Genomic DNA, 27,205 nt, shown 5'->3' with positions numbered 1-27,205 from the left:
CTTATGCATGATTGTTAGTGTCTGAGTACTTCGCTGATGCCAACTCTTTAAATCCTAGCCACATCTTAACTAGGTGGGTACTAACATTATGCCAATTTCCCACATGAGGGAACTCTGACGCAGGTCTCACCGTTAGGAACCCTGTGAGGGGATTAACCTGGGCAGCCTGATTCCTGAGCCTACTGTCCGCTCCACGCCTCTTTACTCTTTCTTTGCATGACTCCGGACTTACAGGAGGAAGAAGTGTGTTCCTGTGTATTATTCACCTGCATATTTTCTGGTGTGCTCAGAATCCTGCAGGATGCCTGGCATGCAGGGGAAAGTTATATGTTCATAGCCATATGTTGATTAACTGAATGAACTTTTGCCAGGCAGCGAAAGCCGGGGCAAGCCCTGGTAACAGAGAGCTCCTGGGGTGCCTGGAACGCCAAACTTTTCCGTGGCAAGGCGCTACGGGCCCATCCAGGCCACAACCCGCCGCCCACTCCGGTCCCCAGTCAGCTTCTGCTTTGTATCTGTACCAACAGAAAAAGGCAGACAGCGCCCTGAACAAACCAGAAAAACAGCCCTCCTTGGCTCTGCTCCTAGCAAGACACCGAGGCGGCGCGGGGCAGGAGCGAGGGGCGCGTCCGGGGCGCGTCCGGGGCCCGAGGACCCGCCCCCCGCCCGCCCCGGCCGCAGCCTGAGGTCTCCCCGCCCCGCCCGCCGGGGTGGAGTGTGAGCCACCTGCAAGGCCACTTTGGACTCTGCACCCTCGGGTGTGTGCGTCCTGCTTCCTGGCGGGCTGTTCAGTCCTCCTCCACTCGTCCATGGAGGGGGCCAGGCCCCCATCGCCAGGAGATGAGCTGGAGCTCTCGGCGCTCCAAGGGCAGCCAGACGAGCAGACGCCTCTCAATGGAGCCGTCCAGGGCTTCCATTCTTCGACCGAGGAACCCTGCCCAGCCCAGGTAAGGTCGTCTCGGCGCTGGCGGCGTTATTCGAGGGGCTGCGAACCAGGCTGCCGGCTAGGACCCGGGCCTGGCACCGCAGGGCTCCCCGGGCGCAGCAGACCCCGAGCGCAGGCGGTGCGCGCTGGAGTATTCTAAATGGAGCGGACGCAGGAATGCCCTCCAGGCGGAGCCTGCCCGAGGCCCCTCCGAACCCTCTGACTCTGGGGAACTTGAGGAATCTTATCTGGGAGGTGTACGGCTCCTCTCTTCAGAGAGAGAATTCCCATAGATAGAGCTGGTTTTAGAAAGTTCTATAACTTTTAATTTAGTTTTCCTTTTTCCAGCAGGGAGAGCTCCAGTTATCTCTGGAGTCTCCTTTTCTTCAGAATCTCTCTGCCTTCCGCTTTCCTAGTCTGCCTTGCCGCTTGTCCGCACCCTCCCCTAACCTCCACCCACCTCCCACCTCCCACCTTCCCCCATCCTGGCTCACCTAGACCCACACTTTATCTCCTCCTAATCTGGCTATTTGATTTCGCAGGAAGAGATGAGGGACGGAAGGAGGGGGCAAGTATAGAAAGGCTGGCGGAGCGGGTGTGCTGGGGGCCGTGAACTTGCCCTGCCCAACTGAGGGAAATAACTTCCAAGTTCTTGTCTCAAAGAACTATGCCTTATTTGCTCATCTCAGTTTCCAAGGAAGTCCCTGGTGATGTTTAGGCTGAACTCTTTTCTGATTCAGCCTTACCAGTTAACAGGAAAATTATTCATTCTCATCAAATGCTTATAAAACAGCAGAGACTTTGAATTCTGAACATCTGTCTTCTGATTAACCCTTCAAACTGGCTTGATGTCTACTGGGTATCTGGAACGCCCCATATGTGTGTGTGTGTGTGTGTGTGTGTGTGTGTGTGTGGTTCCAACCTGACCTTTCTAGGTCTCACTCCTCCACTCCCATCCCTTTGGCTGCTCAACTGTTGATTTCAGGGATAAGCAGGAAATTCAGTAGTTGAAAGCATTGCTTTTGCTTCGTCATTGATTCCTGGAAAGATTGTAAAGTCTGCTTTTATGGTTACCCTGTAGAGTGATTAATACTTTATATTTGAATGAAAGAGGAACAACACAGAAGAATGGAAGCGGGAGGAAGATGATTTGATCTCTGTGCAAGTGGCCATAACCGTGGACTCACAGTTTGGATCCTCCGAGGCAGTGTCTAGGAATGGGAATTGGGGGTGCTTACCTCATGTTAGGCAGACGCAGGACACTCCACAGACTCTTGGTTTGGGACCGAATCCAGAGATCTGAGTTCTGGTGACAGCTCCCCCACTGAAAGCTATGTCCTGAGGCAAGGCACTAAGGTCTGGATTTTCCCATTGTCAGCTGGTGGCGATGTAACGTGGCTAACCAGTCTTCTCTGGGAGGCTGGGGGATGGCATGTTGAAGACGACTGAGGAGTAGAATGTACGGAACACATGCAGGGTGTCAATATTTTATAGTCGTTTAGTACTTACCCAGTAGAGATTGCTCTTTCATGTTTTAATTACTTCCTCGTTAGCCAGGTGTATACAGATATCTGAGACTTCCTTGTGAACTAGCTTTGTAGGTCACTGAATAAGAAAGCTGTGTGAGGGACAGAATGGCGTGAAGATGAAGGGTTACATGAGCACCTGGAGAACATTCTAGAAATGCTTGAAGAAGAAAAACTTAAAACAGAGAGAAAGAAATCCTCATCTAATGTGCCAAGTGTTCTCTTCGGTTCCATGGAATCAGCTGAAGTGTATTTTAAATTGAAAAGTCCACTAATGTAGAGCCTTTTAAAGTGGGTGGCACAAGCACCAGACCCAGACTCTTCAGAATTTTGTGTGTAGGTCTCTTTAAACCACATGTTAAGATTTCCAGCTTTGAAATGTGGTGTAAGTTCATGAGTTTTTATTATCTATATGTTTTTGTACCCATCATGTGCCAAGTACTTCTGCTGCATAAATGCATTTAATTGGTACAACAAACTTCAGAAGAAGGTAGGAGCATTTTGGCTTGACAGATGAGGAAACTGAGCTCAGAGGAGTTACCGAAATACTCAAGTTCATGCAGTGGCGGCTCTAAGATTGAATGCAGGCTTTTTAGGTTTCAGACCTAAGCTGCTTTTATTGATTTATCTTATGTATATATACATATATATATAAAAACACAGAGATATGTATATAAACATATATTTATACATTATATAAATATAATATATAATTTATATTCATTTATATATAATTGCCTAAATTATATATTATTACTGGTTTCTGTAAGTTACAGAATGTGGGTGAAATAAGAGGAGTTGAGTAGCGTATCTGGAATGATGAGGGGGTTTTGTGCAGATGGGTAGATGGTGAGGAGTAGGGAACAGTTTGGGGTCATTGGGAAGAAGACATTCCACATCATGGGTATCTTCCTACTCAGAAGAGCTATCTGGGAGAGTGTTCAAAGGCAGTGGAAAGAACTTCCCCTTTCTTGATCTGCGCTTGGGCCTTGAGGGAAAGGAAGACAAGCCATTGAACTTCACTTTGCCTGCTGTCACTGTAAACATGGCGATACAGGCGGATCAAAACTAGAAAGGGCCTCAGGGATAATTGAGGGAGACTGGTTTACTTTTATGGCTCATTTCACGGGCTCTAACCTCAGTTTCCAAATAGACATTCTAGAGACATTTTAAGGGATGGCAGCATCATTATATTAATGGCAGTAGTAATCCAGTACAGTGATAGTTTTGAGGTGGACAAGACCTATATGAATGGGCTAGCTAAAAATCAACCCCATTGCCATGTGTTGTTTAGAATTTAGGACAAGAATCAACTGACTTTTGTGCTTGGATCAACAGGTGGATTAAATCCCACAATGAAGATTACAAAGTATAGATTTTACTATGTGCTAAGAAAATTTTCCCCTGATCTGTATAATATCTCCTGCTGATTGAGCCAAAGAGAAGAAAAGCTTTTTGTATCTAAGAGTTCAGTAGTCCTGCCATTTTTGCAGGACCTTACATCATGTGTTTGGACCTTATCTGAAGAGGGATGGGAGTATCTGGGGGAATAGTCAGAGGAAAGTCACCAAAGGTTTTGGGCCATATAATGCCGTTACAGAATGTGAGCTGCGGCTTGCACACATATTTGGAAGCCATCCTGAAGAGGAGCTTGCCTGTGGCCTCTCCTCATAACCTAGAATCTGGGCAAGAGAGAATGAAGGAGGCAGTCAAGGAGCAGGATGTTTTCCTGACCCAGTGCGCACAGGTAGCATCTGCTGGATCCGAGGCTCTCCACCCTCAATGCACAGCAGAATCTCCTGGGGGCACTTCTGAAAAACAGAATTCCTTGGTTGAGTCTAATGTGCGGACAGCTGAGAAGCACTGTACTCTGTTGCTGGGTTGGGAGCAGCTGATGGACTATTTTACATTGACTTAAGTATGTGAAGATGAGTCACTCTAGAGATAGTGGTCTCCGCCTTAGGGCTGATGACAGGAAGACGAAGAGGGCAGGCTACAGGATAGCATCTTTGGGCTGGACAGGAAGAGGCATTTCTTACAGAGGAGGGCTGTGTAATTCTGAGCTGAGTTCCCCCAGGAAGTCAGAGTCTTGGTCTCCTCAAACCACCAGGGTCTTCGCTGATGATCTCTGAGGGACAGCAGAAGTGAAGGCACAAAAGGCCAAAGAGGCACATTGACCCTCATTCTCTGGCTCATTTGAGACTCCAGACCGTTTCATTTTGTACTAATTTTTATGGTCCCTGCCATCCCTTGTGGAAGGAGGGAAAATGGCCGTGTCTCAGGAGCTCTGTAAACAGAAAGTTACGTTTCTGTCCCCTGAGACGTTAAAGGCTTCTTGTCCTGGGACTTCTCTTTCCCATGAGCCTTATCGAGCCTCTGGCTTTGGTGACCTTGGAGCAATTCTCAGTCTTCAGGTTGGGGTGAGAGGGGGCTCTCTCCCTGGACTTCAGGAACACTTATCTCAAGAGGGTTTTTCTCTGTCCAGATGTTGCGAGGGCCTTTACTGCATCCCTCACGCCACCACCACCACCCCGAAGAGCCCGTGTACGGGCTCCAAAGTGTGACCACTACTCTAGAACTTCTCACAGTACATTGTCACAATTCTTGGAGCCTGCTCTAAAGAAACAACACATAGTTATTAAGTGCCTGTTACTTGTACGAGGCAGAGGTGTCGGGCATTTTCAGAGCCTCCCCTCCCTCTCTGTGGTTTCACTTTCCCTAGGAAGATAAGGCCGGTATCTGTTTATATTTGAACATGAAACCAGACAAGGCTGGCAGTGGAGGAGCCATGTGGACAGCTCGCGGCCTGGGAGAAGTCTCCCTGGGCGGGCTGGTAGGGAGGCCTCCATGAGAAGAGAGGTTTGACCTGGTTTCCGAAGAGCAGAGAGGCTCCAGACCAGGGGCTTGACTCTGGTAAAGCCATCGATGCACCTTGGGACGTTCACAGTTACAAGCTGGGGTCTGCCCCCACCTCCCCTACAGTCTGATTCCCTGGGTCCAGGTAGGGCTTGGATGTGTGTCATTTAATTTTTCCACAGGTAATTCTGATATGCAGCCAGGCTTGGGACCTTCTCACTGAGATAGATTGAACTGCAGTCCCGACGTGAATGGTTTCCTCTGCTGATGGCTGCCACTCGAATCATGACTGCGGAGAAAGTGAACAGGGCATGGGTTCAGGAGCGAGTCCCCGAAAGTGCCCGCCGCTGCTTGGTGGAGCTGGTGAACACTCTGCCTGACTGTTGGCTCCCGTGTGTTGAGAGCCCTGTGACGTGCACTCAGGGGCTCCAAAGTGCGATCTCTGCTCTACCCTTGTTCAGAAAGTGCTTCACGTACGTGACCTCATACAGCAGCCCTGTGAGCTAGACTGGTTACTTGTACGTTTTACAGTTGAGGACCTTGGGGTCGGTGAGTTTCTTCACAAAGTAGTTTGCTGCCCTGCCTAAGTGATATAACTGGGATTGGGATCCTGATAGGGAAACGCATTTACCCCCATCATATTCCCTTGTTTCCCATGGTCCTCATGTAGGAATTGCCTAACGGCCCAGTGGGAAGTAGGGGGAGAGTGCAGGTGATGGCACTGGGAGTGGAGGCAGCCAGGCGCCCTCCTCACCAGGAGCTCCGCACAGTGATGCGGGGAGCCTGTGGTCCGGAGGGAGAGGGTGTGAGTGGGGCAGTGACATGCGGCAGGAGTTAGTCCTGGTCCATTTCTCCCAAATGCACCTTTGAAATTGGCTAATGCCTCCCTTGCATTAATTGCCTCCATTGCATGTGGGATGAAGTGAACCGGTGTTGGTGTCAGTAGACCACAGTGGTTGTAATTATTTACTTTGACCCCACCCTCTGCCTCCCTACACCCGTTGCAGCTTATTTCCTGGTGTCTCTCACATGCTTGTCCTTCCCTTTATTTCCCCTTTCCAGGCCCTTATTACTTAGAGGCCAGGCCACAGCAGTGTTTTCTTAGCTCTTTCTTGGTCTAAACTACACATCATTTTTCTCTTTATCTTCTGCTCAGCTTTTGTGTTCCAGAACCTTCAGCTGGTTCCCAAATTAAGTCCAAACTGCCCTGCAGCGTTCAGAACCCTCTCGGATTTGCTCCAGCCTTTCACTCTCTAATCATAACTCTCACTACTAGCCTCTGAAACCCGCATTGCCATCAGATTCTTCTTGTGGCCAGTTCCATTATGAGTCAACACGGAGGTTGCTCTTTCCTGGGTTTGGAATCCCTCTCTCTGTCCACCCTTCAGAACCCTGCCTGTCCTTCCCACCTCAGAGTCCCCAGAGCACTTTCTTGCCGACTTCTCCCTGAGGTTCCATTCTGTCCCTTTGTAAACTGGACTCAATAGAGCGGAGCCCCTTGAGGTCAGGGTCCTGCTGCCTTCATTTCTGAATCCCTGGCCCACGCTAAAACACGACTGTTGAAACCAGATGACTGCCTCACAGTCTCCCTCTGCTTACCAGGCTGACCAGGAAAGCCCTTGGAGCGCCTGTAATAGGACTTTGATTGGAAGATGCAAACTGTGGATGGTCCTGGCCTCCATTTTCCTGGGTTTCATTATAGTCATCATCATAAGCTTATGTCTTACGGGAGGTAAGAGCATTTAATATGACTAAGTCGATGCATTTTAAGAACTTTATAATGCTTATGACTTACGCTGAAATCGAAGGTGGACTCACTGCGATTTTATCGTTTATAATATGAATTTAAAAGTGGTTTAGGGTATGTTGTATGGGTGGGAAATATACATGATTCATGCTTTTCTGTTTTCATTTTTTTGTTTGTTTTATAAACTCTGAAAGAAGTGTGTTTTACTTTAAACTCTACCCATTGGATGGTAAAGATTTCTTAAATTTTTAATTATGTAAACCTTAATTTGTATTTTATTATATCTTACACATATGTATTTGAAAAATTTTTAAAACAATTTGCTAAGTAAAGATAATTACTGTAAAAGGTAATTATTTGTATAAAGATAACTTTATCTGATATATTTGGTATATTATTATAATGATAAAATGATAATGTATTTGAAAGCATTTAAAAAACTATAGAACCATGTATCTGTAAGCTACTATTATTTTAGCATATTTTAGAAATCACTATTATATGTGTGTTGTATATGCTTACAAAACAAAAACTTACATGGTGCTAACTATATATTTTACATTATCTCATTTTATTTATTATTTATTATGAGTATGAAACATGTCTGTACTAACGTGTTGAGTTACCCATAAAACCCATCCACATTAATATTTTGTTGTATTTTTCTCCAGTCTTTTTCTTAATTGCATTTTAAAAATAATCTGAGATCAAAAAAAATCTGAGATCAGATATTTTTTATCATTTTGTGGCTCACCTTTAGGATTTTAATTTTATGTTGAGATCATTTTGCCAATTCATTAAAAATTATTTGTGAACATCTTTCTTTTTTTTTTTTTATGACTGCATGATGCAGTCTTCCACACCATTTTAAAGCCTTTTAGGTAGTTGCTAATTTTTTTCCGATTATGAGTATTAAGGATTTTATAATGCATAAATATAACACCCTCCAGTGGGCAGTCATTTCAATTTCAAAATAGGAAGGAAAGTAAGTGTCTTGTATGTGGAGGTGATGGTAGTGTGCGGGGGTTGGGAGGTGCTTTTCTGGAGCTGGGATACCTGTGAGGGTGACCTGGTCACCACAGGACTGGAGTTGAGCCGGGCTCTCCATAGCAAACCTGCTCATCGCATGAGAGCAAGAGTGGGCAGCCCCTGAGTCTCTCCGGAGGGGGCCCTAGGAATTCTCAGGAACTGCATTTGTTATTCACCCTCTGTTCCTCCTTCTCCCAACCCTTTCATCACCTGCTTCAAGGTTTTATAGTCCCTAGAGGAATAGGAAAACTCTGCCATGTGTCAACCTCCAGCGTGTGAGCGTCTCAGGCAGTCACCATGTTTACTGAGTAACTCAGGCATTGATGGGGTGGGATGGATGCGTCTTTGAGGCCATAGGCTGGTCCTGAGGTAGGGAGAAGTTGGTAGGAGGTGCTGTACCTCCTCCATCATGCTGAGGACTGTAGTCTTGGTGTAAGCGTTGAAACTCCCTCTTCCCATCAACTCCCACATGTGGGTGTTGAAACTGAAGTTGAGTCACACCACCTCATCCTATCATAACAGCCAGTGCTGTCCTCAAAGTTGGCTGATTTGTCTGTTGGCATCTGGGACCTATAACAAAGGAAGATGCAATAGATCTAGTTGGTTTGATATTCAGGATTCTAAAGCACAAGACCCAAGAACTGTCTTCCATTCTTAAAAAGTCATCGGACATTTTCAAAACACTAAGAGCAATCTGCAGAGGAAGGGATTCCATTTCTCGCCACAGTTTCTTGGGGGGACAGGAGAGTTCATAGGGTAATATTCAGGAAAGAACTTTTTAATATTTGTGGTGCAAACTTCGTTTTCAGTTTGGTTATAAAATTGTGTTTTAAAACTGTTAATGCTGTAAGAGATTTTCAAACGTTTACTTTTTTTTTTTTTTAAATCAGGGAAACACTTTTATTTTTGCTCTTCCTGTATGAGCTTTTCTGTGAGACATAGAAGGGACTTCCTACGTGATGCTGTGCTGGTTGGATTTGTATTGCCTTCAGTTGGAATGGGAGCCACATCTTATGATGTCACACAATCCTGGTGGACAAGCTGGTTGCACAGGTTTCTCCCTGGCATAGGGTGACTCATGGGAAAATCCTAGGCAGACAGTAAGGTCCTTGGGGGCAGAACTTAACAGCCCAGTACCTTGAAATTTCTTCACATTCCCTCAATTCTCTGTGTTTCTCTGTCTTCCCAGGACCAACCTCTTCACCTGTGCTCTGCATAGGGTCCTCTCTCCACTTCTTCTGACTGGTGGACCTTCAGATCTCTCTCTCTAAGCATCCTCTTGGGTCTCTTCAAATGTGCTCGTTCAGTCTTCCATCAGAAACTTGCTACTTCATTTAGACAATTTTCTCTCTCCTTTTTTTCACTGACAAACTTCTAGAAAGTGAGATCTGCCTTTGGATCCTGCCTCCTGCTCACTCCTAAATCCCTGTATCCATTGGTCCCAAATTGTCCTTCCTAAGGTCACCAGCAAGTGCCTGATCATGAAACCCAATGGCCTGCCTCGCATCCCCTGCCCGGGTTGTAACCTTCAGCTCTGTCGACTGTGTTGTACTTTTCCACATCTTCAGAACTCGTGGGCTTTAGGACTTCATTTCTGTCTTTAGCCTCCATACAGGTGGTTGCTGGAGGCTTGTCTTCAACCTTCTTACTCTTCTCATTCTTCATTCTTTCCCTGCCCTCTCTTGGATGCACATGCTTTTCCTGACTTTGAGTCCTGCTGGAGATCTCTACCTGGAAATAACTCATCATCTCAATCGTTATCCGTGTGAAACTACCATTTGTGTGTATCCCCTTCCCCAGTGAGCTCACCTTTTAATATTTTCGCAGTGAATCATGAGGCCAGGTTTATTCTAGCTCTGCCACCATCCAATTGTGTAATATGAGGCAAATTCTTCAACACTCTTGGTCTCAGTTTCCACCTTTGTAAAACAGAAATGATTTCTGAATCTCTGTCTATAAATGTACCCTAACCCTCCTACTTCCTAGCTCAACTGACCTGAGCAAATTATGTATATTTTTTCTAAGCCTCAATGTCTTCATTTTAAAATGAAAACGTTAATCTTTAATTCATTGGGTTGATTTGAGGATTATATGAGGTAAGAACTACAAGTGCATAGCAGAGTCTGTGCACAATGCTTAGTACGGTAGCTACTATTCCTCCTGTCACCTAGGCTAGATACTCTGGAACATTTTTGATATCTTCTTCTCCCCCATAACTAGATAATGACCAAGCCTTACCAATCATCCTTTTGTAGTGTCTTGATAGTAACTTTTAACATTAACTACCTGCTTACTCCAAGGTACCGTATTTTGGCTGGGTACTTTATATGCAGTGGTTCTGATCTTTACTATCACCCACAATGATATTTCTGTTGAGGAAACTGCATCAGAGATTCAAGTGACTTGCTCAAGACACATGGCTAATAAGTAGCTAATAAGACTTTGATAGCCTTCTCCGTTTCCACCATCCAGGACTTTCTCCTCCCTCTCTTCCTTCCTCCCTTCCACTTCCCACTGCTTTCAGTCAAAATCTCTCTCTCCCATTCTTGTGTCCAGTGGCTTCTCTGCCTTCAGTCTCTCCCAGTTCCATTTGATCTCATCCATCACCAGCAGGTTTATCTCCACCCCCTTCCTGGGAGGCTTTTGACAACCTCCATTACTCCCGAAGACATCTGGCATTGAAGGCCTCCCTCTCCAGCCTCATTTCTTATATTCCAGCCAAAGAGCTGTTTCTGTGTACTTCCAATGTGCTTTGTGTATGTATCATGATTTTTGTTTAAAGCCATTTTCTCTACGTGGAAATACTGTGCAGATTGTCATTAGTGACGTAAACTTCTGCTCAGTAAGCCTGTTTTTGCTGTTGATAGTGTTTTGACAAACGCAGCCATTGAGCCAGGTCTTGTACAGATGCATTATATGGATTCATTATACTTGTACTAACAAGTTAAGTGTATGTCATTAAAGCTATTGTTGGAGACCTCTTTTTGAACTTGGCATTTCTTAGTGCCCTTGAGTTTAGCAGTTTTGTGACTCCTGTATTCATCCTCTGGCATCTTTATTCCTTTTTGAAGCAATGATATCTACTCTGGAAATGTGCCTGGTGCATGTAGATCTCAAAGATACCGATTGCAGCATTATTTATAGCACTGGAAAGCTAAACACACTAAATGACTTCAGAACATTAATGCAGCCTTTAAAACAATCTTTGCAAGGAATTTCAAACATCTGGGGAGTGGCTTTTTGACATGCTAACAACAGCAACAACAAAGGATCAAGGCAGATAAGCAGTGACCACAGTAAGCAACAAAAAGCAGTATGCAAATTACCTTCTCATTAAGACCTCAAATATATAATATGAAATATGGGCAAAAAGCCTTTTGGTTAAAGAATTATTTTTTGTAATGTTTTTCTTGCTTTGCTACAATTTCCTATACTCTGCATGTTTCCTGCTTTGAGAGCATAACTTTTATTGTCAGACAAATAATTTAATGACTTACAACAAATAAGGACGCAGGGATAATTCCCTGTGTTGGGGTCCCCAGGATCACCCCCAGATTTAGTGATTTGTTGGAAGGACTCAGCATACAGTCACAGAGATGACTATGATTCATTACAGCAGAAGGATGTAAAGCAAAATGTGGAGGAAACCAAGTGCAAGCTTCCAAGAGTCCTCACTCGGTGCAGGCACAGTGCACTTAATTCTTCTAGCAATGAATTGTGACAACACGTGTGAAGTACTGTCCACCAGGGAAGCTCCTTAGAGACTCAGTGCCCAGGGTTTTTATTGGAGCTTGTCACATAGGCCGCCTCTGTCTGGCACCTTCTGAGACTCCAGACTCCCAGAAGGAATGGAGAGGTTCAGCATGAGCCATGCTGTCCCTGCAAACATTTGAGACCCAGCCAGCCACTCTAACCAGCAAATGTGGGACACCTCCCTACCCCCCAACTGAAATCCAAGTTCCAGACTCCAGCCAGGGGTCAACCTTAATGGCCTCTCTGAGGCTGGCAGCCTCCAGCCTGTTCTGTTAACTCTTTCCTGCACATTCCCTTGCTCCTGGTGCCTCACACTTCCAGACGTCCTCAGGGAGTGAGGCCCAGGCTCTTACTTCCATCGTAAACCCGGAATTGGTTCTACCATGTCCTTTTCAAAGTCCAGTAAAAGAGGCTGATTATGTTATGTTTGAGGCGTGGGATCAGAGAGAAAAGTACACACGACAGGAACCCCTGGTTCCTCCCACCCACGCCTTTCTCAGGGCACGAGAGGTGATCCCCCGTGGCCCTGGCAGGGAAGCGGGCAGGGAGCCAGGAGAGCATGATTAGTTCCAGTGCGCCAGCGTCCAGCTCCTGGCTCCCGACTCTGTGTGTTTTTCCTTTGGTTCTAACTGCTGAAAAATCAATTAGCCCACAGCCCTTAGAACACCAGCAGTCACCCAGAACTCATTGTCCCAGGAAGGTAAGTCCCATGGGCCCTGAGGCTCTGGGTGTAGTTTGGGTTCCTTCTGCAAACAGAGTGTGTCCACATTCCCTCCCGGGGGACAGACTGTGGGTGATGACCTCACGCTCACCCGCTCAGATTCTAATCCCCGCGCAGTTCTGCTCGCTGATGTCACTCCTCAGCGCGTGCGCAGACGGAAGGCGATTCAACAAACTTCCCTGCTCTGCTCCCGTCCCGCCGCACCCATTGTTTGTTCATCCCTCCAGATTGCCTCCAGCACCTGCCTTGACACCTGTGCAGGTAGCTAAGCTACAGGGTCGGCTTAACAAAGATGTTCATCCCGCCTCCTCATCCCGCCCTCCTCCCAGCCCTGTTCAGTGGAGTCTGACACCCCTGTGGCATAAAACGAAGAAGCAAAATTCTTACCATGATGGAGGCAAGCCCCTGTTTTTATTCAGTCTCACTGAGAAGAGAAAGCATTTCAGCTGATACTTGCTTCCTGTGTCCAGGCTTTATGCTTGTTGAATGCTCATTGTTTTTGTTGGTTTGTTTTTTAAGTATAGTGACTGTCAATGGAGTAAAAAAGTTTATTATTTTATGCATGTGTTTACTTTTACTTTTTATTTCCACCTCCCACCCTTTAGTGACTTATGTCGATGAAGATGAAAATGATACATTTGAATTATCGTCAAGTAAAACATTCTTACTGGTGCTAAAGCTTCCAGAAGAATGTGTCACTGAAGAGGAATTGCCTGACTTGCTCACGGAAAGGGTGAGATACCTCATACATTGTTCACTGGGTTCTTAGCATTGGAGTATGTGTGAATTCTTCCGGAACAGCTGGCTTAGTGCTATGCAGCAAGTAAGTAGCTTCAAGGTTGGATTCTTGGTCTGGATATTGGCAGAAACTGATGCTTAGGAATGGACTTTCTGTAGTGCAGACCCAGAGGGAGGAGCCCTGGCCTCCAGCTAAATGCTTCCCAGAGGACAGCGTTCTGTGTCCTTACTCTGCTTTTACCTTTGAATCAACCTGAAGTTTCACTGAGGGTCTGTGATGTGCTAGACAATATGCCCAATGCCAGGGCCACAGAGTTTGTGCCCTCAGTGGGGACTCACAGTCCAGGTGGAGGAAGCAATTAAATAGAGAGGTATAAACAGTGTGATATGTTCTATCCCTGAGATGTGTACAGTGTGTTTTACAGCCACAGAGGAGGGGCATCTAAACTATCTGAGGTGGGGATGGAGGCTTGGAGGGCCTCCTGGAAGAGGTGATACTCAGGATAAGTCTCAAAATGTGAGACAGGGGTGTTCCAGATTAGAAGGCAGGAAACACTAGGGGATCTGCCTGGCAGTGGACTCTGGCCTCTGCATACTATGTAGCGAACTTGCAGAGGTGAGGCTGAACAGGAAGGAAAGGGTCAGATCATGAAGGTTTCCATGTCCTTTGGAAAGGCACGGAAAGATTTTAATCTGCAGGTCGACATGATCAGCTTCTCCTTTTAGTCTCTCTGTGTGATGATGGAAAACCCCTGGTGGTGGAATACTTGGTTAGAAGGTACTGCAGTAATCCAGGTGATAAAGGAGGGAGCCTTCAACTAGGGCCATGGCGGGGGAATAATTGAGGTTCAAGTGAGATTTCAGAGGTCTTCTCACTCAGCAGGACGTCGTGGCTGGTTGGACATAGTGCTGAGGGAGAGCATGGCTCTGGGCTCCTGGTTGGGTGGCCACGTGGGTGGGTGGTGACGTTGTCATGGACTGGGAGATGCAGGACCCTGAGCTCCGTGCAACATGCGGGCTCTGCAGCCAGACCACGAGGCTTGGTCAGGGCGGTCCTGGTTACCCTGTCAAAGGCGGGGGGTTCACAGCCAGACCCAGAAAAACGTTTTGGTGAGAAAATCTGTATGATCAATCAGCCTGCCGTCCGTTCCCCTCTTCCCTGCAGTTGATAGGCCGAGTGGAGCGAGTCCTCTTTAGTTGGCTCCCGTTGGGCTCCTACAAAAGCTGAAGGAGGTGATTCCATCGAGGTCACCCCAGAGTCAGTTTCTGCCATGTGATCACAGGAGTTTGTACCTGGGAGGATTATTCCGGTTTCTTTTCCTCCTTCCTCCTCTTGGTTACTATCTTATCTGCAGGGCCTTTCCTTGCACCTGCTTCCAGAGCAAGTCGCTGACTGAATGCCTCTTGCTACTTTCCTCTTGGTTGCTTTTTTAACAGAGGGCTTTTGCATTGGCTGAGCAGAAACCAAATGAGTCAGCACCGCTGTGTGTCACCTGCTACAGACAGGACTTAGCTCTAAGTCAAAGGGAAACGATATTAATCACCCACCTTCGAGCCATATCTCTTGCACAGAAGTGGACGTGAGCAGATTCTACAGGTGTTTTTAGCTCGTCACTGTGCAGTGGCCGAGGAACAGGGCCTGGCAGGGATCCCTGGGGCGAGTTCACAGGCCTCTCTGAGCTGGTTCCTGCTCCGATAAATGGAAATCACCGTACTTTCCCTGTATACCCACAGGTGCCTTGTGAGGTGCATTTTTAAAAGAATGATCTGATTTATAGATGACAAACATAAGGCGCAGTGAGGTGAAAAGACTCCTGCCCCTGGCTTCCCAACCGAATGTGTTCAGAACAAAAATAAGGAACTCAGAGATAGTACTACCTTCTGGTCATGTTAAGAACCGCCTTCCTCCAGCTAGACCAGTTTCCAGAAGTTTCTGGCTGTGGAAGGAAAATGGGAGTGGATATTGAAACCCTGTTCCCCCTTTTATGCTTTATTGTCTTGCTTTTCTAAACACAGTTTTCCTGGCCCCTCTCATATCTCACTGCCAGTTTCCTTCTGTTGTGGTTGAGGCCGTTACCCTGGTTAAGCTAGTCCATCAGCTGTGTGGGTCCCACCTCAGCACACATGCTGGATGCAGGAGTTAACAGTGACTCCTCTGATAATGCAGGAAGCTATCCCTCTTACTCTGGAAGCTGGTTTCTTCCCTTCCTTCCTCCCTTCCTTTTTTTTTTTTTTAACATTATCTCTTTTTAAAAAATGGAGATGTAGTTGATGTATAATATTTTATAAGCTTCACGTGTACAACATAGTGATTCACAATTCTTAAAGGTCACACTCCATTTATAGTTATTGTGAAATATTGGCTATATTCCCTGTGCTGTACACTATATCCTTGTAACTTATTTATTTTATACGTAGAAGTTTGTACCTCTCAATTCCTACCCCCAGTTTGCCCCTCCCCCTGCCTTCTCCCAACCGGCAACCACTAGTTTGTTCTCTATATCTGTGTGTCTGTTCTTTTTTTGTTACAGTCGCTAGTTTTAGTTTTTAGGTTCCACATATAAGTGATATCACACAGTATTTGTCTGACTTATTTCACTAAGCATAATATCCTCCAAGTCCATCCATGTTGTTGCTAGTGGCAAAATTTCATTCTTTTTTATGGCTGAGTAGAATGCCTTTGTATATGTAGACGACAGCTTCTTTATCCATTTATCTGTTGATAGACTCTTAGTTTGCTTCCATATCCTGGCGATCATAAGTAATTGGAAGCTGATTTCTGTGAGCCACTGTGCCCGACACTGGGGTTCAGCTCACTGGCTCTGAGCTCAGTCTGCACCCAGCCTCGTGGGCACAGCAGGGAGACACCAGAGCAAGGGGTGAGGAGCGCCTCGTTTCGCTTCTTTGGCCTCAAAATGGGTAGTGTGATTAATAGCTCCCAAATATGTAAATATGTCCTATTGATAGCTGGGGACCGTGCCACCAAAAAGAGTCTTACAGCAGACACTGAAAATGATCTGGTATACCACACCATCTCCGAACATAAAATTTTACCTTAAGGCTTTTTCTGAGCGCCTCTTTTGTGCAAAACACAGTGCTCAGGGCCCTACGGATTCATCAAGGAAGGATGAGAGGGAAGGAACAGAGAAGGAAGGACAAGCACAATTCCTGACAGAAGAAGCTCAGTCTGAAAGGAAGGGAGCGACATTATTGTTATTATTTTTAGTGCTTGAAAAAACTCCCCTCTAGAGCACCCTCACCCCCTTCCCTGCGTTCTGAGCGGCCGGGTGAGAGCCGCTTTCCGACTTCCAGGGTTTCCCAAATGGCTGTTGGCCTGTGGCAACTTTCTTTTTTCTGGGGCTTAGAAACTATAAGATGACTGCCCCATAGTTCTTCCTCTCTTTTTTTTCTTTCTTTTTTTGAATATATGAATTTTTATTGAAGTATAGTCAGTTTACAATGTTGTGTTAATTTCTGGTGTACAGCACAATGCTTCAGTCATACATGAACATACATATATTCATTTTCGTATTCTTTTTCACCATAAGTTACTACAAGATATTGAATACAGTTCTCTGTTCTACATAGTATGAACTTGTTGTTTATTTTATATATGTTAGTATCTGCAAATCTTGAACTCCCAATTTATCCCTTCCCACCCTCTTCCCCACACCGTGTAACCATGTTTCTTCTCTATGTCTGTGAGTCTGTTTCTGTTTTGTAAATAAATTCGTTTGTCTTTTTATTTTTAGATTCCACACATAAGTGATATCATGTGGTATTTTTTTCTCATTCTGGCTTACTTCACTTAGAATGACAATTTCCAGGTCCATCCATGTTGCTGCAAATGGCATTATTTTATTCTTTCTTTGCCCCGAAGTTCTTAACATGTTATGCTTCTTTCCTTCTTAATATTCAGGAGACACTTTCCTCCTTGCTTCGTGGCCCTGGGTAGTGTGGTAAAATGTGAGGAAGCCAGGATTAGTGTCTGTAAACAGGTAGGACTGAAGTCCTTACTAGCAGAGTGACCTGAAGCTAGAATTTTTTGTTTTTTAAGTCAGTGAAAAGGGGAGAGACAGCAGTACCTCTTCTGGCAGGTTCTTATGCAGATCACAGCCGTAATGACAGGACTTGGAGCTCTAATCCTCTCTGCTCTGCCTTGGAGAGGCTGAATTGTCACCAGTGAGTTAAGCGGGGAGTGTTCCGTGGACTCAGACTCCTTGAGATTCTGTTGGGACTCGGATAGGAGACAGATGGGCTCGTTCCCCTGGGGGACCCGCTGTCGGGGTAGTTCTGCCGCCTGCTGCTGGGTGAAGCAGTGGGGCCCTGAGCTGGGATGGGAGCAGCTGTGTGCACCGGGCTCAGCGCTGGGAACTGTGGGTGTCCGTGAGATTTCCAGAATGTCAGAGCTGAGGGTTCAGGCCGGCAGGAGTGGGTCTGGCTGGTTTCTCAGGCCTGGCTGTGGGCTTGCTCCAGCCTCAGCGCTGGGTCCATGCTGGGGGCTGTAACCGGATCCCAGCACAGTGCTCCTGTCTGCTAAGAACAAGGCATTTAACCTTCAAAGCAAATTTTAAAAATGCAACGTAATTACGTTCAGCCACACGTTCTCGGGTACCAAAGGTTAGAGTTCATTCACATCTCTGACACATGACGAAAAGACTAGTCAAAAACTGGTAGAAGGTATTTGTAACATAAAACCGACAGCTGGTATCTGGAATGTAACACCAATCCGTTCCAGCAAGAAAAAGACAACCTGAGACAAAGGCACGACTCTAATAGGCAATTCAAAGGTGAGAAATCCCAGGGAGTTAATAAACACATGTAAAGATTCTCAACCTCACAAGCAAGACATTGCAAATTAAAACAGTAAAAAACACAATGTTATACCCCTTGGCAAAAATGAAAAGATCTGGTAACATTAAGTGCTGGCAAGTCTGTGGAAAGTGGAGTATTTATACTTTGCTGGGAGGGGAGTAAAGTGGAGACTGATTCAGGAAGACTTAGTTAAGGTGGAGATGCTCTAACTCTTGGACCCAAGTCCAACTCTCGGTATACGCCCCAGCGAAACCCCTTCAGGTACAAGAAGATGTGTTCAAGGATGATGAGCTCAGCATAGTTTGTAACGGGAGGAAATCGCAAACGAAGCGCATGGCCACCAGTGGGGGGAGGGATGGGCGGTGCAGTCATTTCACGGAATCTCTGCAGAGCCAGGAGTTAGACTGAATGACCTCCATCTGGACGGACCATTATGGATAAATCTCAAATGTGATTCTGAGTGAAAAACAGCAAGTCGGAGAAGATTGTGTAAAATAGGGTACCTTTTTTTTGAATATAAATGGAAATTACATTTATGTTTGGTTATGATTACACAGGGAAGCGTTACATTTGGAAAGACATGCATGAGAAGGATACATACCAACTTTAGGACAATGGTTAGCAGTGGGGAGCGAGGGAGGAAAAGTGGGATAGTCTGTAAGTGTAGCTTTAGCTTGGGTTTTGTTTCTTCAAGTAAAGGGCTCAGCTAAGTACAGTAAAGTGTGAGGGCATGACACCTGAGTAGTGGGTACATAGGTGTCACTATTCTTTATGGTTACCACATTTCATGCTTAAAATAAGAACTCCGTATCTTGGCAATTATACCATTGCATTCCATTATACCATTGGTTCCATTATGCAGGGGAAAGTGGCTTAGTGTGACTGTTTCTCCTTGGAGTGAAGCTCTGGAGAAAGGAGAGAAGAGGCCCTTGTTCCGCGATGTGGAGGCCTGAGCGGCCTGTTCTGCAGTCTTCCTGGCCCCCTAAAGGGTTCCCTCCTTCCCGTGGTGCTTGGGGTCTGTGTGTGACCATTAAGACCACAAGGTGTCAGCACAACATACAAGAGATGTTGAAAATGCCAGCCTGGTCACTTGGTCCTTTCAAATGAAGTTCTTTTGAAAGAATGTTAACTTGAATTTGGGTTGGTGGGAGGCCCGCTCCTTCCTGTTTCTTCATCCAGAGCCTCCAGATAAGTTAATTCCTGGCCAGAGTGGACCCTCCTTTGTCTAAGAGTAGTTTTGCTTTGCCAGGTGATGCGGGATGATCTGGCGGTAATGTGTGTGGTGGTTTATTTGTTCCTGTTTGTTTTAGATCACAGATGTGTACAGTTCATCACCAGCTCTGAGCCGTTATTTTACTTCTGCTGAACTCATGGACTTCAGGTAAGAATGTGGAGCATCACGTGTTGGTCTCTCTCTGGAAAGTGACACCCATCACCAGTTACCAAAAATGACTTCCCAAGTCTCAAAGCACAAAGGGGACCAGTGCTAGATAGAACCATGGTGTCACTGCCGGGAGGGTCTTTGGAGGCCAACTAGTTCAATGCCCGTGCTCTATAAAGGAGGAAAAGGAAGCCCAGACTAACTGATTAATTTTACGACCCAACAAGCGCACAGGGAGGAGAGGAAATGCCTGGGTAAGTCATGGCTGTTCCCCAGCAAATGCTTGAATAAGCTGAGAGTAGAACTAGAAACAGATCTCAGATAGCAATGTGACATGATATACTCCGTGTACTGGCTTTTGCTTTGGAGGAACACAAGTCATACATAAATCCATGCTCCTTGTATAATATTAAAGATAAAGACACATGCTACAGGGTAAGTCCACCTCCTGTCTCCCCCGCCCCACGTCCCCTGGACACTTCACGTGCCAGTCAATTCCATACACTGAGTGAATTCCACCCCTCTCTACAAAATGAACAGCCATCTGCAGTCTGTGTGATTTCTTCTATACATGTATTTACCGTGTATATGGTATGTACCATACATGTGTAGCAGATACACACACATACATATTTTTCCTTTTTTAGTTTCTGGTAATCTTTAATGTTTTTATATATGTCTACAGACACCTAGATAAAAGCGTGTATGCATGTAGAGTAATCATTTTATTCTTTTGTATAGTTACAGCAAGATTTACATGGCAAAGCTTTATTAGCCCCTATTCCTAAGGTATCCCTGGAATGTGACCATCAAAGGCAATTTTTTGCTGAGTTCCTCCTCTCAAACCGTAGATTTCAAACCTGGGAGGGAAAGCATGTAAAGCTGTGGTGCACAGTGGGCAGAACCAAAGGGACCAGAGTCTGAAAACGCATCCAGTGACAGGTTGCCTTGGCAACAACACTAGTCCTCCTTCTTTATAAAACCCCAGTGTGCATATTACCTATGGTGACACCTTTGACCTTGCTTATCTTAATCATAAATTACTAGCGTTAAAATGCTAATAGAAAAGGGAGGAATACATAATCAGACCCAACTTTCCTCTGTGCACCTGCCCTAACCTACAATAAAGACAGAGTCGGGAGAGGAAAGATGCTCAGAACCTGAAGGGTCTTTCCAAGAATCCAGCCCACACTGTGGGTCTAGAGGAGGTGGGATTGCATGATGGGTTGGGGTAAAACCCATCAGAAAACTGAGTAAAATGTGTTAGAAATCTAAAAACTAAGTGTTAGAGAATATATTTTTTAAAGTTATTTGAAAGAAAAACCCAAGAGTTTTATGATTTTTGGACACAGAAATGTCTGAGAAACATTTTTGTTGCATTTTTTAAAGTCCAGGTAGATTTTCAACAATGTTGAATTGAGAAACAACAGCCATTGTCTCCAAAAGGCTGCTGCTGCAGGTGGGCAGGAGGCAACCACATCCCTAGCAGACGGACTTGTGTCCATGGGGATTCTGACCTCGGTCCTGGACCCGCCTGCAGGAACCTGGGAAGATGCCCTTTGGTTCATCAGCTGCTGGGCCCAGTTTAGTGGTGGGCAGCTGAAGCAAAGCCCACAGCGTTCTCTGCTTCCCTGAAAACCCCTCCTCTCCCCTCACAATTGAGCCTTACGTCAGTTCACCCAGCAACCTGACTTGGAGGGACTGCGTGGGTCTGGTCAGGCCAGGTTAGGCAGTGTGACCCTCTTATTCAGCTTCTGGCCAGGTCTTCTTGAAGCCAGCCAGCCTCCATCAGCTGACCCCAGTCCTTGCTGTGGGAGTGCAGGGTGGCTGCGTGTCAGGATGCTGACCATTATTTCCCATAATTAGAAGGTGGAGGACAGGGCACCCCAAACCAGAGTCGCTGGCTTAGAGTTTGAAAGCACATCTTTCACCTTTCAGCAGTGCGTCATTGAACCTGTGTGTTTCTCAAGTCCCGACTGTAATTCGTTTGAACCCCAAGGTTTGGCACATTTGGCTTTAGTAGGGTTTGTAAACTCAGCTGTCAGCCGCATCCAAGAGTACTGGCTTATGTGACCTCTGGCCACAAGAAGGAGCTCTTTGCCTCTCGTTGGCAGGGACAGCATTCTGATTCATTACTGGGACTGGCTCGTCTACAAAACTTGCCGTTGGGTGAGTCTTAGATGTGGCCGCTCTTAATTATTTGACTGCTGGCTCTTAATCGGGGCCTCCTTGAACCAAAGGCTAACTGTAAGAAACCTCACGTTGAGGTAGCATTTAACAAGCTGTATAAGCTATTAATTAACTAAGGATAGCCTTATGATTATCTTTATTTTGGAAACAGGAAAAATATGTTCTAGGAAGATGAAAACTCCCTTTCCTTAGGTCCCCTTACTGAGAGTTGCGAAACTTTGTGAAGTGGAAGTAGGACAGAAAAAGTCTCACTTTGGGGACAAATCAGGGAGGCTTGATTTGCTGCTGGTACCCAGGGCCACCTGTGGGAGTTCAGGATTCCGTACCTGGCCGATGGCAGGCAGCTTTGGGCCCTACCTTGAGCATTTTATAGGTTAAGCAATGAAGTGGTTAAACCGAGGAGTTCTGACATGCCCTGTGGGGGCAGGGAGAGGCTGGGGTGTGAGACTTGGAGAGGATTTGTAACAGGAGAAACGGCTTCCCTGGGCTGCCTCAGCGGAAAGCCTGGTGTTGGGCAGCCCTGTGCCCGCCCTTGACAGCAGCTGAGTCAGCCTCTCCCAACCAGCGCTCACTCAGTGGACTCCTAGGGGATGGTTTCTGGTGGAAGGAGGAGGTGAGGACCACCCAACTTTGTGTGATGAACCTGTGGACCAGGGGTCTTAGAGAGCACAGGCCTTGCTCTTCTGTACTGGAAGAGCATGCAGAACAAAGAAAACAGTATTGCTAAAACCAGCTTCCTGAGTTGCAGTGTGATTCAACTGCTATGCTTAATGGTCGCTGTTTGGTTTGCCTTTCAGTGGTGAAAACGCCACAATAACCTATCAACTGCAGTTTGGGGTTCCGTCGGAAGAGGACAGTTTTATGAAGTATATGATGAGTGAGGAGTTGGTGCTGGGTGTTTTACGCCAGGATTTCCATGATCAGAATGTATCTGGCTGTGAGACGCTGGGGCTTGCTCCAGGGTCCCTCTTGCTCTACGGTAAGTCGAGAAGTTCAGCAGGCAGAGCTGTGATGGTAAACGAGTGAACCAGTCAGGACAGACTGCTCACTTTGATTTCTGTGCGGGTGATGTTCCGTTCTCTGGGGACGTTCCCCAGTCCCTGCCCTTCATGCGTGTACAGAAAACAGTTGGAAAAAAAAGTCACAGAAAAAAATAAACTACAGATGAGGGTTGCTACGTGTTTCCTTGTTGTGGTTCACCCACGTTCTAAGCACGTATCCCACGTCACAATATCATTAGAAACCTTCGTGGAAACACTGTGGTTTCACAAGTGAAGCAAGTGCTGAAGAATTCAAAACAAATAATATAGCTAAATTGTTGAAAGATTATTTCAATATGCGGAAGCTCTCTCTTTTTCTTTTGAAGGCCACAGAGTCCATTAAGAAATTAATAGAAGGGCATAAAAATACAAGTTGATCTCTTTCCCTAGATGATGATAATAAATTTACTTATCTACTATTTTTTTAAAATATAGTCAGTTTACAATGTTGTGTCAGTTTCTGGTGTACAGCATAATGTTTCAGGCATACATCTGCATACAAATATTCCCTTTCATATTCTTTTTAGAGGTTACTACAAGATATTGAATATAGTTCCCTGTGCTATACAGTACAAGCTTGTTCTTTATCTGTTTTTTATTTATAGTACTTAATATCTACAAATCTCAAACTCCCAATTTATCCCTTCCTATCTCTTTTCCCCCTGATAGCCATAAATTTGTTTTTTATGCCTGTGAGTCTGTTTCTGTTTTGTATATAAATTCATTTGTGTTTTAAATTTTTTTTTAGATTCCACATATGAGTGATGTCATATGGTATGTTATTTTTCTTTCTCTTTCTGGCTTGCTTCACTTAGAACAGCAATCTCCAGGTCTATCCATGTTGCTGAAAATGGCATTGTTTTATTCTTTTTTATGGCTGAGTAGTATTCCATTGTATAAATATACCACAACTTCTTTATCCAGTCATCTGTCGATGGACATTTAGGTTGTTTCCATGTCTTGGCTATTGTAAATAGTGCTGCTGTGAACATTGGGGTGCATACATCTTTTCAAATTAGAGTTCCCTTTGGATATATGCCCAGGAATGGGATTGCTGGATCATATGGTAAGTCTTTAATTTTTTGAGGAATATCCATACTGTTTTCCATAATGACTGCACCAAACTATATTTCAACCAACAGTGTAGAAGGGTTCCCTTCTCTTCACACCCTCTCAAGCATTTATTATTTGTGGACTTTTGAATGATGGCCATTCTGACTGGTGTGAGGTGATACCTCATTGTAATTTTGATTTTCATTTCTCTGGTAATTAGTGATATTGAGCATTTTTCATGTGCCTATTGGCCATTTGTATGTCTTCATTGGAGAATTGCTTGTTTAGGTCCTCTGCCCATTTTTGGATTTGGTTGTTTGGTGTTTTGTTATTAAGTTGTATGAGCTGTTGATATATTCTGGAAATTAATCAGTTGCATCATTTGCAAAGATTTTCTCCCATTCCATAGGCTGTCATTTTGTTTTGCATATGGTTTCCTTTAAGGGGTACATAATGACGAGACATATATCTTGAAATGATCAGCCTAATAAGTCTAGTTAATATCCATCACCTCATATAGTTATGAAACATTTTTCCCCTTGTAATGAAAACTTTTAGGATCTACTACTCTCTTAGCAACTTTCACATGTGCACATGCTCCATGCAGCAGTGTTAACTACAGTCACCATGCTGTACATTACATCCCCAGGACTTACTTGTCTTAACTTCCTTCATCCAATTCCCCCTCCTCCACACCCCACCTCTGACAACCACCAGTCTAATCTCTTTTTCTATGAGCTTTTTTTTTTTTTTTTAGATTCCTCATCTAAGTGAGATCAGGCAGTATTTGGCTTCCTCTGTTTCGCTTAGCATAATGTCCTCGAGATTAAGGGAATTTTATAATGGATCACCCCCCCTTCCCCATCTTTGAGCTTCTTCACTGTGTGGAGGGTGAGGCCCAGGCATAGGGAGGGGAATTCTCTCTTACAAGGTAAAGCAATGTAAAAAATAACTTCGTGAGTTGTTTTGGACCTCATGAGTTATTTTGGACATGGGCTAGTTATTTTGTACTGTTTTCTCACACGTGAAGAAGTCGCCAGTAGACTGGGTAAGGAACAAAAGCAGAGACCAATTAATGTGAGAAGAGGAAAAAGCTCCAGGTAGTAAGAACAGTGAACTCTGTGCAAGTTGGGGGAAAACTCATGGACTGGCTGCTGGTGGACAGGCCAGCACATGTGTCCTGCCCTCGAAAGGACTCCCTGGGATGTCAAGGGAGACCACATAAAGTTGTGTATAGACTCCCCAGGAAACGCAGAGAGATTAGCCAAAGAGCCCTACTTCTCAACCAGGGCAGTTTTGCCTCCCTAAGGGTATTTGGCAAAGTCTGGAGACATTTTTAATTGTCCCACTGGGAGTGTATATGAGGTGCCAGCATCTCGTGGGGAGCCCGAGGGCCCTTCCAGCCACCTCACAACGCACAGGACAGCTCCCGGCAGCAAAGAACTGTCCAGCCCCAGACCTCACCTGCCAGCGCCCCACAGTGCAGCCCACAGTCTATGTTGTGTCCCCAGTCCTTCCAGGGCACCTGCCCCTTAGTCGGGCCAGCTCTGCACGTTTTCCCAAATCAGATTGTGCCTGTATTAAAAAACTGAAAATTTAGAGGTATTTGTATGATTAGATTATGAGAAAAGACTGACTGTAAAATGGCCTCAGCATCCAAAATGTCTCATCAAAATGGTACTTATCAGGAATTACACCAAAACAAATGAGCAAGCAATGTGTTATTTGCCTTTTGGAAAGTATTCAGAATTTTGTGTGAATGTGTGTGTGTGTGTGTGTGTGTTGTCCAAAATGTCCTGTTAGAAATTTGCAAACATTCCAGTTTTACTTAAGAGTTTATAATCAAGCCCAATGAAATAAAATAAAAACAGAAATGTTTAAAATAGTCCATTATTATTTTTTTAAAGTGGTGACTTCCGTTTGCATTTTCTTTCCAGAATGAAGTGGTGGAGGCCGACCTTTGTCTGGAAGCAGTGCTCCATTGAGTTTTGGGATGAAGAGAATTCATTCCATTTTTCAGAAAGGATCCTGTGAATTAACGTATAAGGACTCACAATGACTGCAGGGGTGGAGACAGCCCTCCTTCTCCTGATTCTGCACAGTTACGGAGTCTGGCCCTACGTGCATCAGAGCAGCCCCCGAGCGCTGCCCTGGCTGGGTCCAGTCTCGACAAAGGCACGAAGCCAGATGGGGCGGGGGTGGGGGGACGAGGTGGCAGGTGAGCCTTGCAGTGGGAGGTTCCTGCTGTTCTTGAAGCCCTAGCTGCCTCCACCCACATGTGGACACTTTCTCTTTGGTGTGAAGGTGGCCTTTTCCGGCAGGACCCCACCAGCCTGAGCTGGTGGAGAACAGAGGCAGGCAGGTGGCGAGGTGAGGCAGAGCCCAAGCGATCACTCGCTGAAATCCGCCTCCCACCTGCGCCCTCCCACCATCACGTTTGATCTACCTCTGAGCAAGGCTGTGAGGGAAAGGCAGGCACCTCCGCAGACGTAAGCGGCTTTGCTATGTCTGCTTCCGTGACCGGTAGCTGCATCTCTCAGCAGACCAGCCTTAGACACGCCATCCAATGTCACTGTGTGATATGGAGCTACAGAAGGAGGTGTGTGTTTCTTCATTTCATCTTCTCTTCATTATTCCTGTGACCTCTGAGCACCTCTTTTGGAAACATGGGCCCCTGTGAGTTTGGAACACACTACTCTCCCCATTCATATTGTCACCAGCTTCCATCGGAGAGTCTTTAAGACCGCTTCCCATCTGCTGTAGATCGCAGACGTTGGCTTTTTGTAAATGTCCGGCGTTCCTAGCCTTCCTGTGGGACTCAGTGTCTTCGGGCCTTGGCTGTGTGTCTTACTGAAGAAGGTCGTGAAACAGGAAGACCCACTCTCGTTTGAAATAAACTGTGGGAAATGTAGTGCCAGGGCCTCTGGGGGGCCGGGGTGGGGACTGCACAACAGCGACAGTTTCGGTCATCTCCAGAGAGAGCACTGCCTGCCGTGGGGGAACAGAGTATTTTGTTGGGAAAACTACTTTGCTGGAAATTTTCCAGGAGAGTTTTGTAGTCATGTGACGAGAGGTTCCTGGCCTCAGTATCTTGGTTAAATTGGCCCTGGGGGGACGTCGGGGTGGGGCCCGCTGTGTGCAGGGATGTGTCCGCATGCATGTCTCAGGCCAGGTTTGCCTTGAGCTCTTTATGACCCAGGACTCTGGATAATGTGGATTTGCTTTCTTATTTAACTGGAAGATAACATTTATTGTAATTCGAGTCTCATTTTGAGGATAGTTCCTCAAACTAGTCAGACGAATTTCTCTTCCTTCTGTTTATTTTTTACATGTCAGACGTAAACTTCTGTGTGTTTGTACTTTTTAGAAAATAATAACTTCAGTGGATGAGGATTTTAAAATATTGACAATAAATTATTTTTGCCTCTGTA

At 45.6% G+C, this 27,205-nt stretch overlaps 1 protein-coding gene and 1 long non-coding RNA gene across 3 annotated transcripts in view; one reads left to right on the top strand and one right to left on the bottom strand.

Annotated features, from left to right (window-relative positions):
• Nucleotides 1-12,927, bottom strand: part of LOC140697542 (uncharacterized) — a 28,741-nt gene extending 15,814 nt beyond the window's left edge. Inside the window, exons 1-3 of the long non-coding RNA XR_012074685.1 lie at nucleotides 12,649-12,927; nucleotides 9,893-10,002; nucleotides 2,164-2,370 (exon numbers count right to left, since the gene is read on the bottom strand). This is a non-coding gene — a long non-coding RNA (uncharacterized lncRNA). The remainder of the gene's footprint in view (nucleotides 1-2,163; nucleotides 2,371-9,892; nucleotides 10,003-12,648) is intronic.
• Nucleotides 698-27,205, top strand: C1H3orf52 (chromosome 1 C3orf52 homolog). 2 transcript variants are annotated; one of them, XM_015252222.3, is made up of 7 exons: nucleotides 698-947; nucleotides 6,910-7,039; nucleotides 13,163-13,290; nucleotides 19,421-19,491; nucleotides 22,479-22,660; nucleotides 23,470-23,495; nucleotides 25,712-27,205. In XM_015252222.3, the coding sequence occupies exons 1-6, from the start codon at nucleotides 810-812 to the stop codon at nucleotides 23,484-23,486; spliced, it is 666 nt and encodes a 221-aa protein (XP_015107708.1). In that variant the 5' UTR covers nucleotides 698-809; the 3' UTR covers nucleotides 23,487-23,495; nucleotides 25,712-27,205. The 2 variants fall into 2 exon arrangements, with proteins under 2 accessions (XP_015107708.1, XP_072821499.1); XM_072965398.1 differs by lacking the exon at nucleotides 23,470-23,495.

The sequence above is a fragment of the Vicugna pacos genome, chromosome 1 (genome assembly GCF_048564905.1).
Source record: "Vicugna pacos chromosome 1, VicPac4, whole genome shotgun sequence".
NCBI classification, from domain to species: domain Eukaryota; kingdom Metazoa; phylum Chordata; class Mammalia; order Artiodactyla; family Camelidae; genus Vicugna; species Vicugna pacos.
The sequence above is the reverse complement of the archived record's forward strand: the minus strand, read 5'-3'. Positions and strand labels throughout refer to the sequence as shown.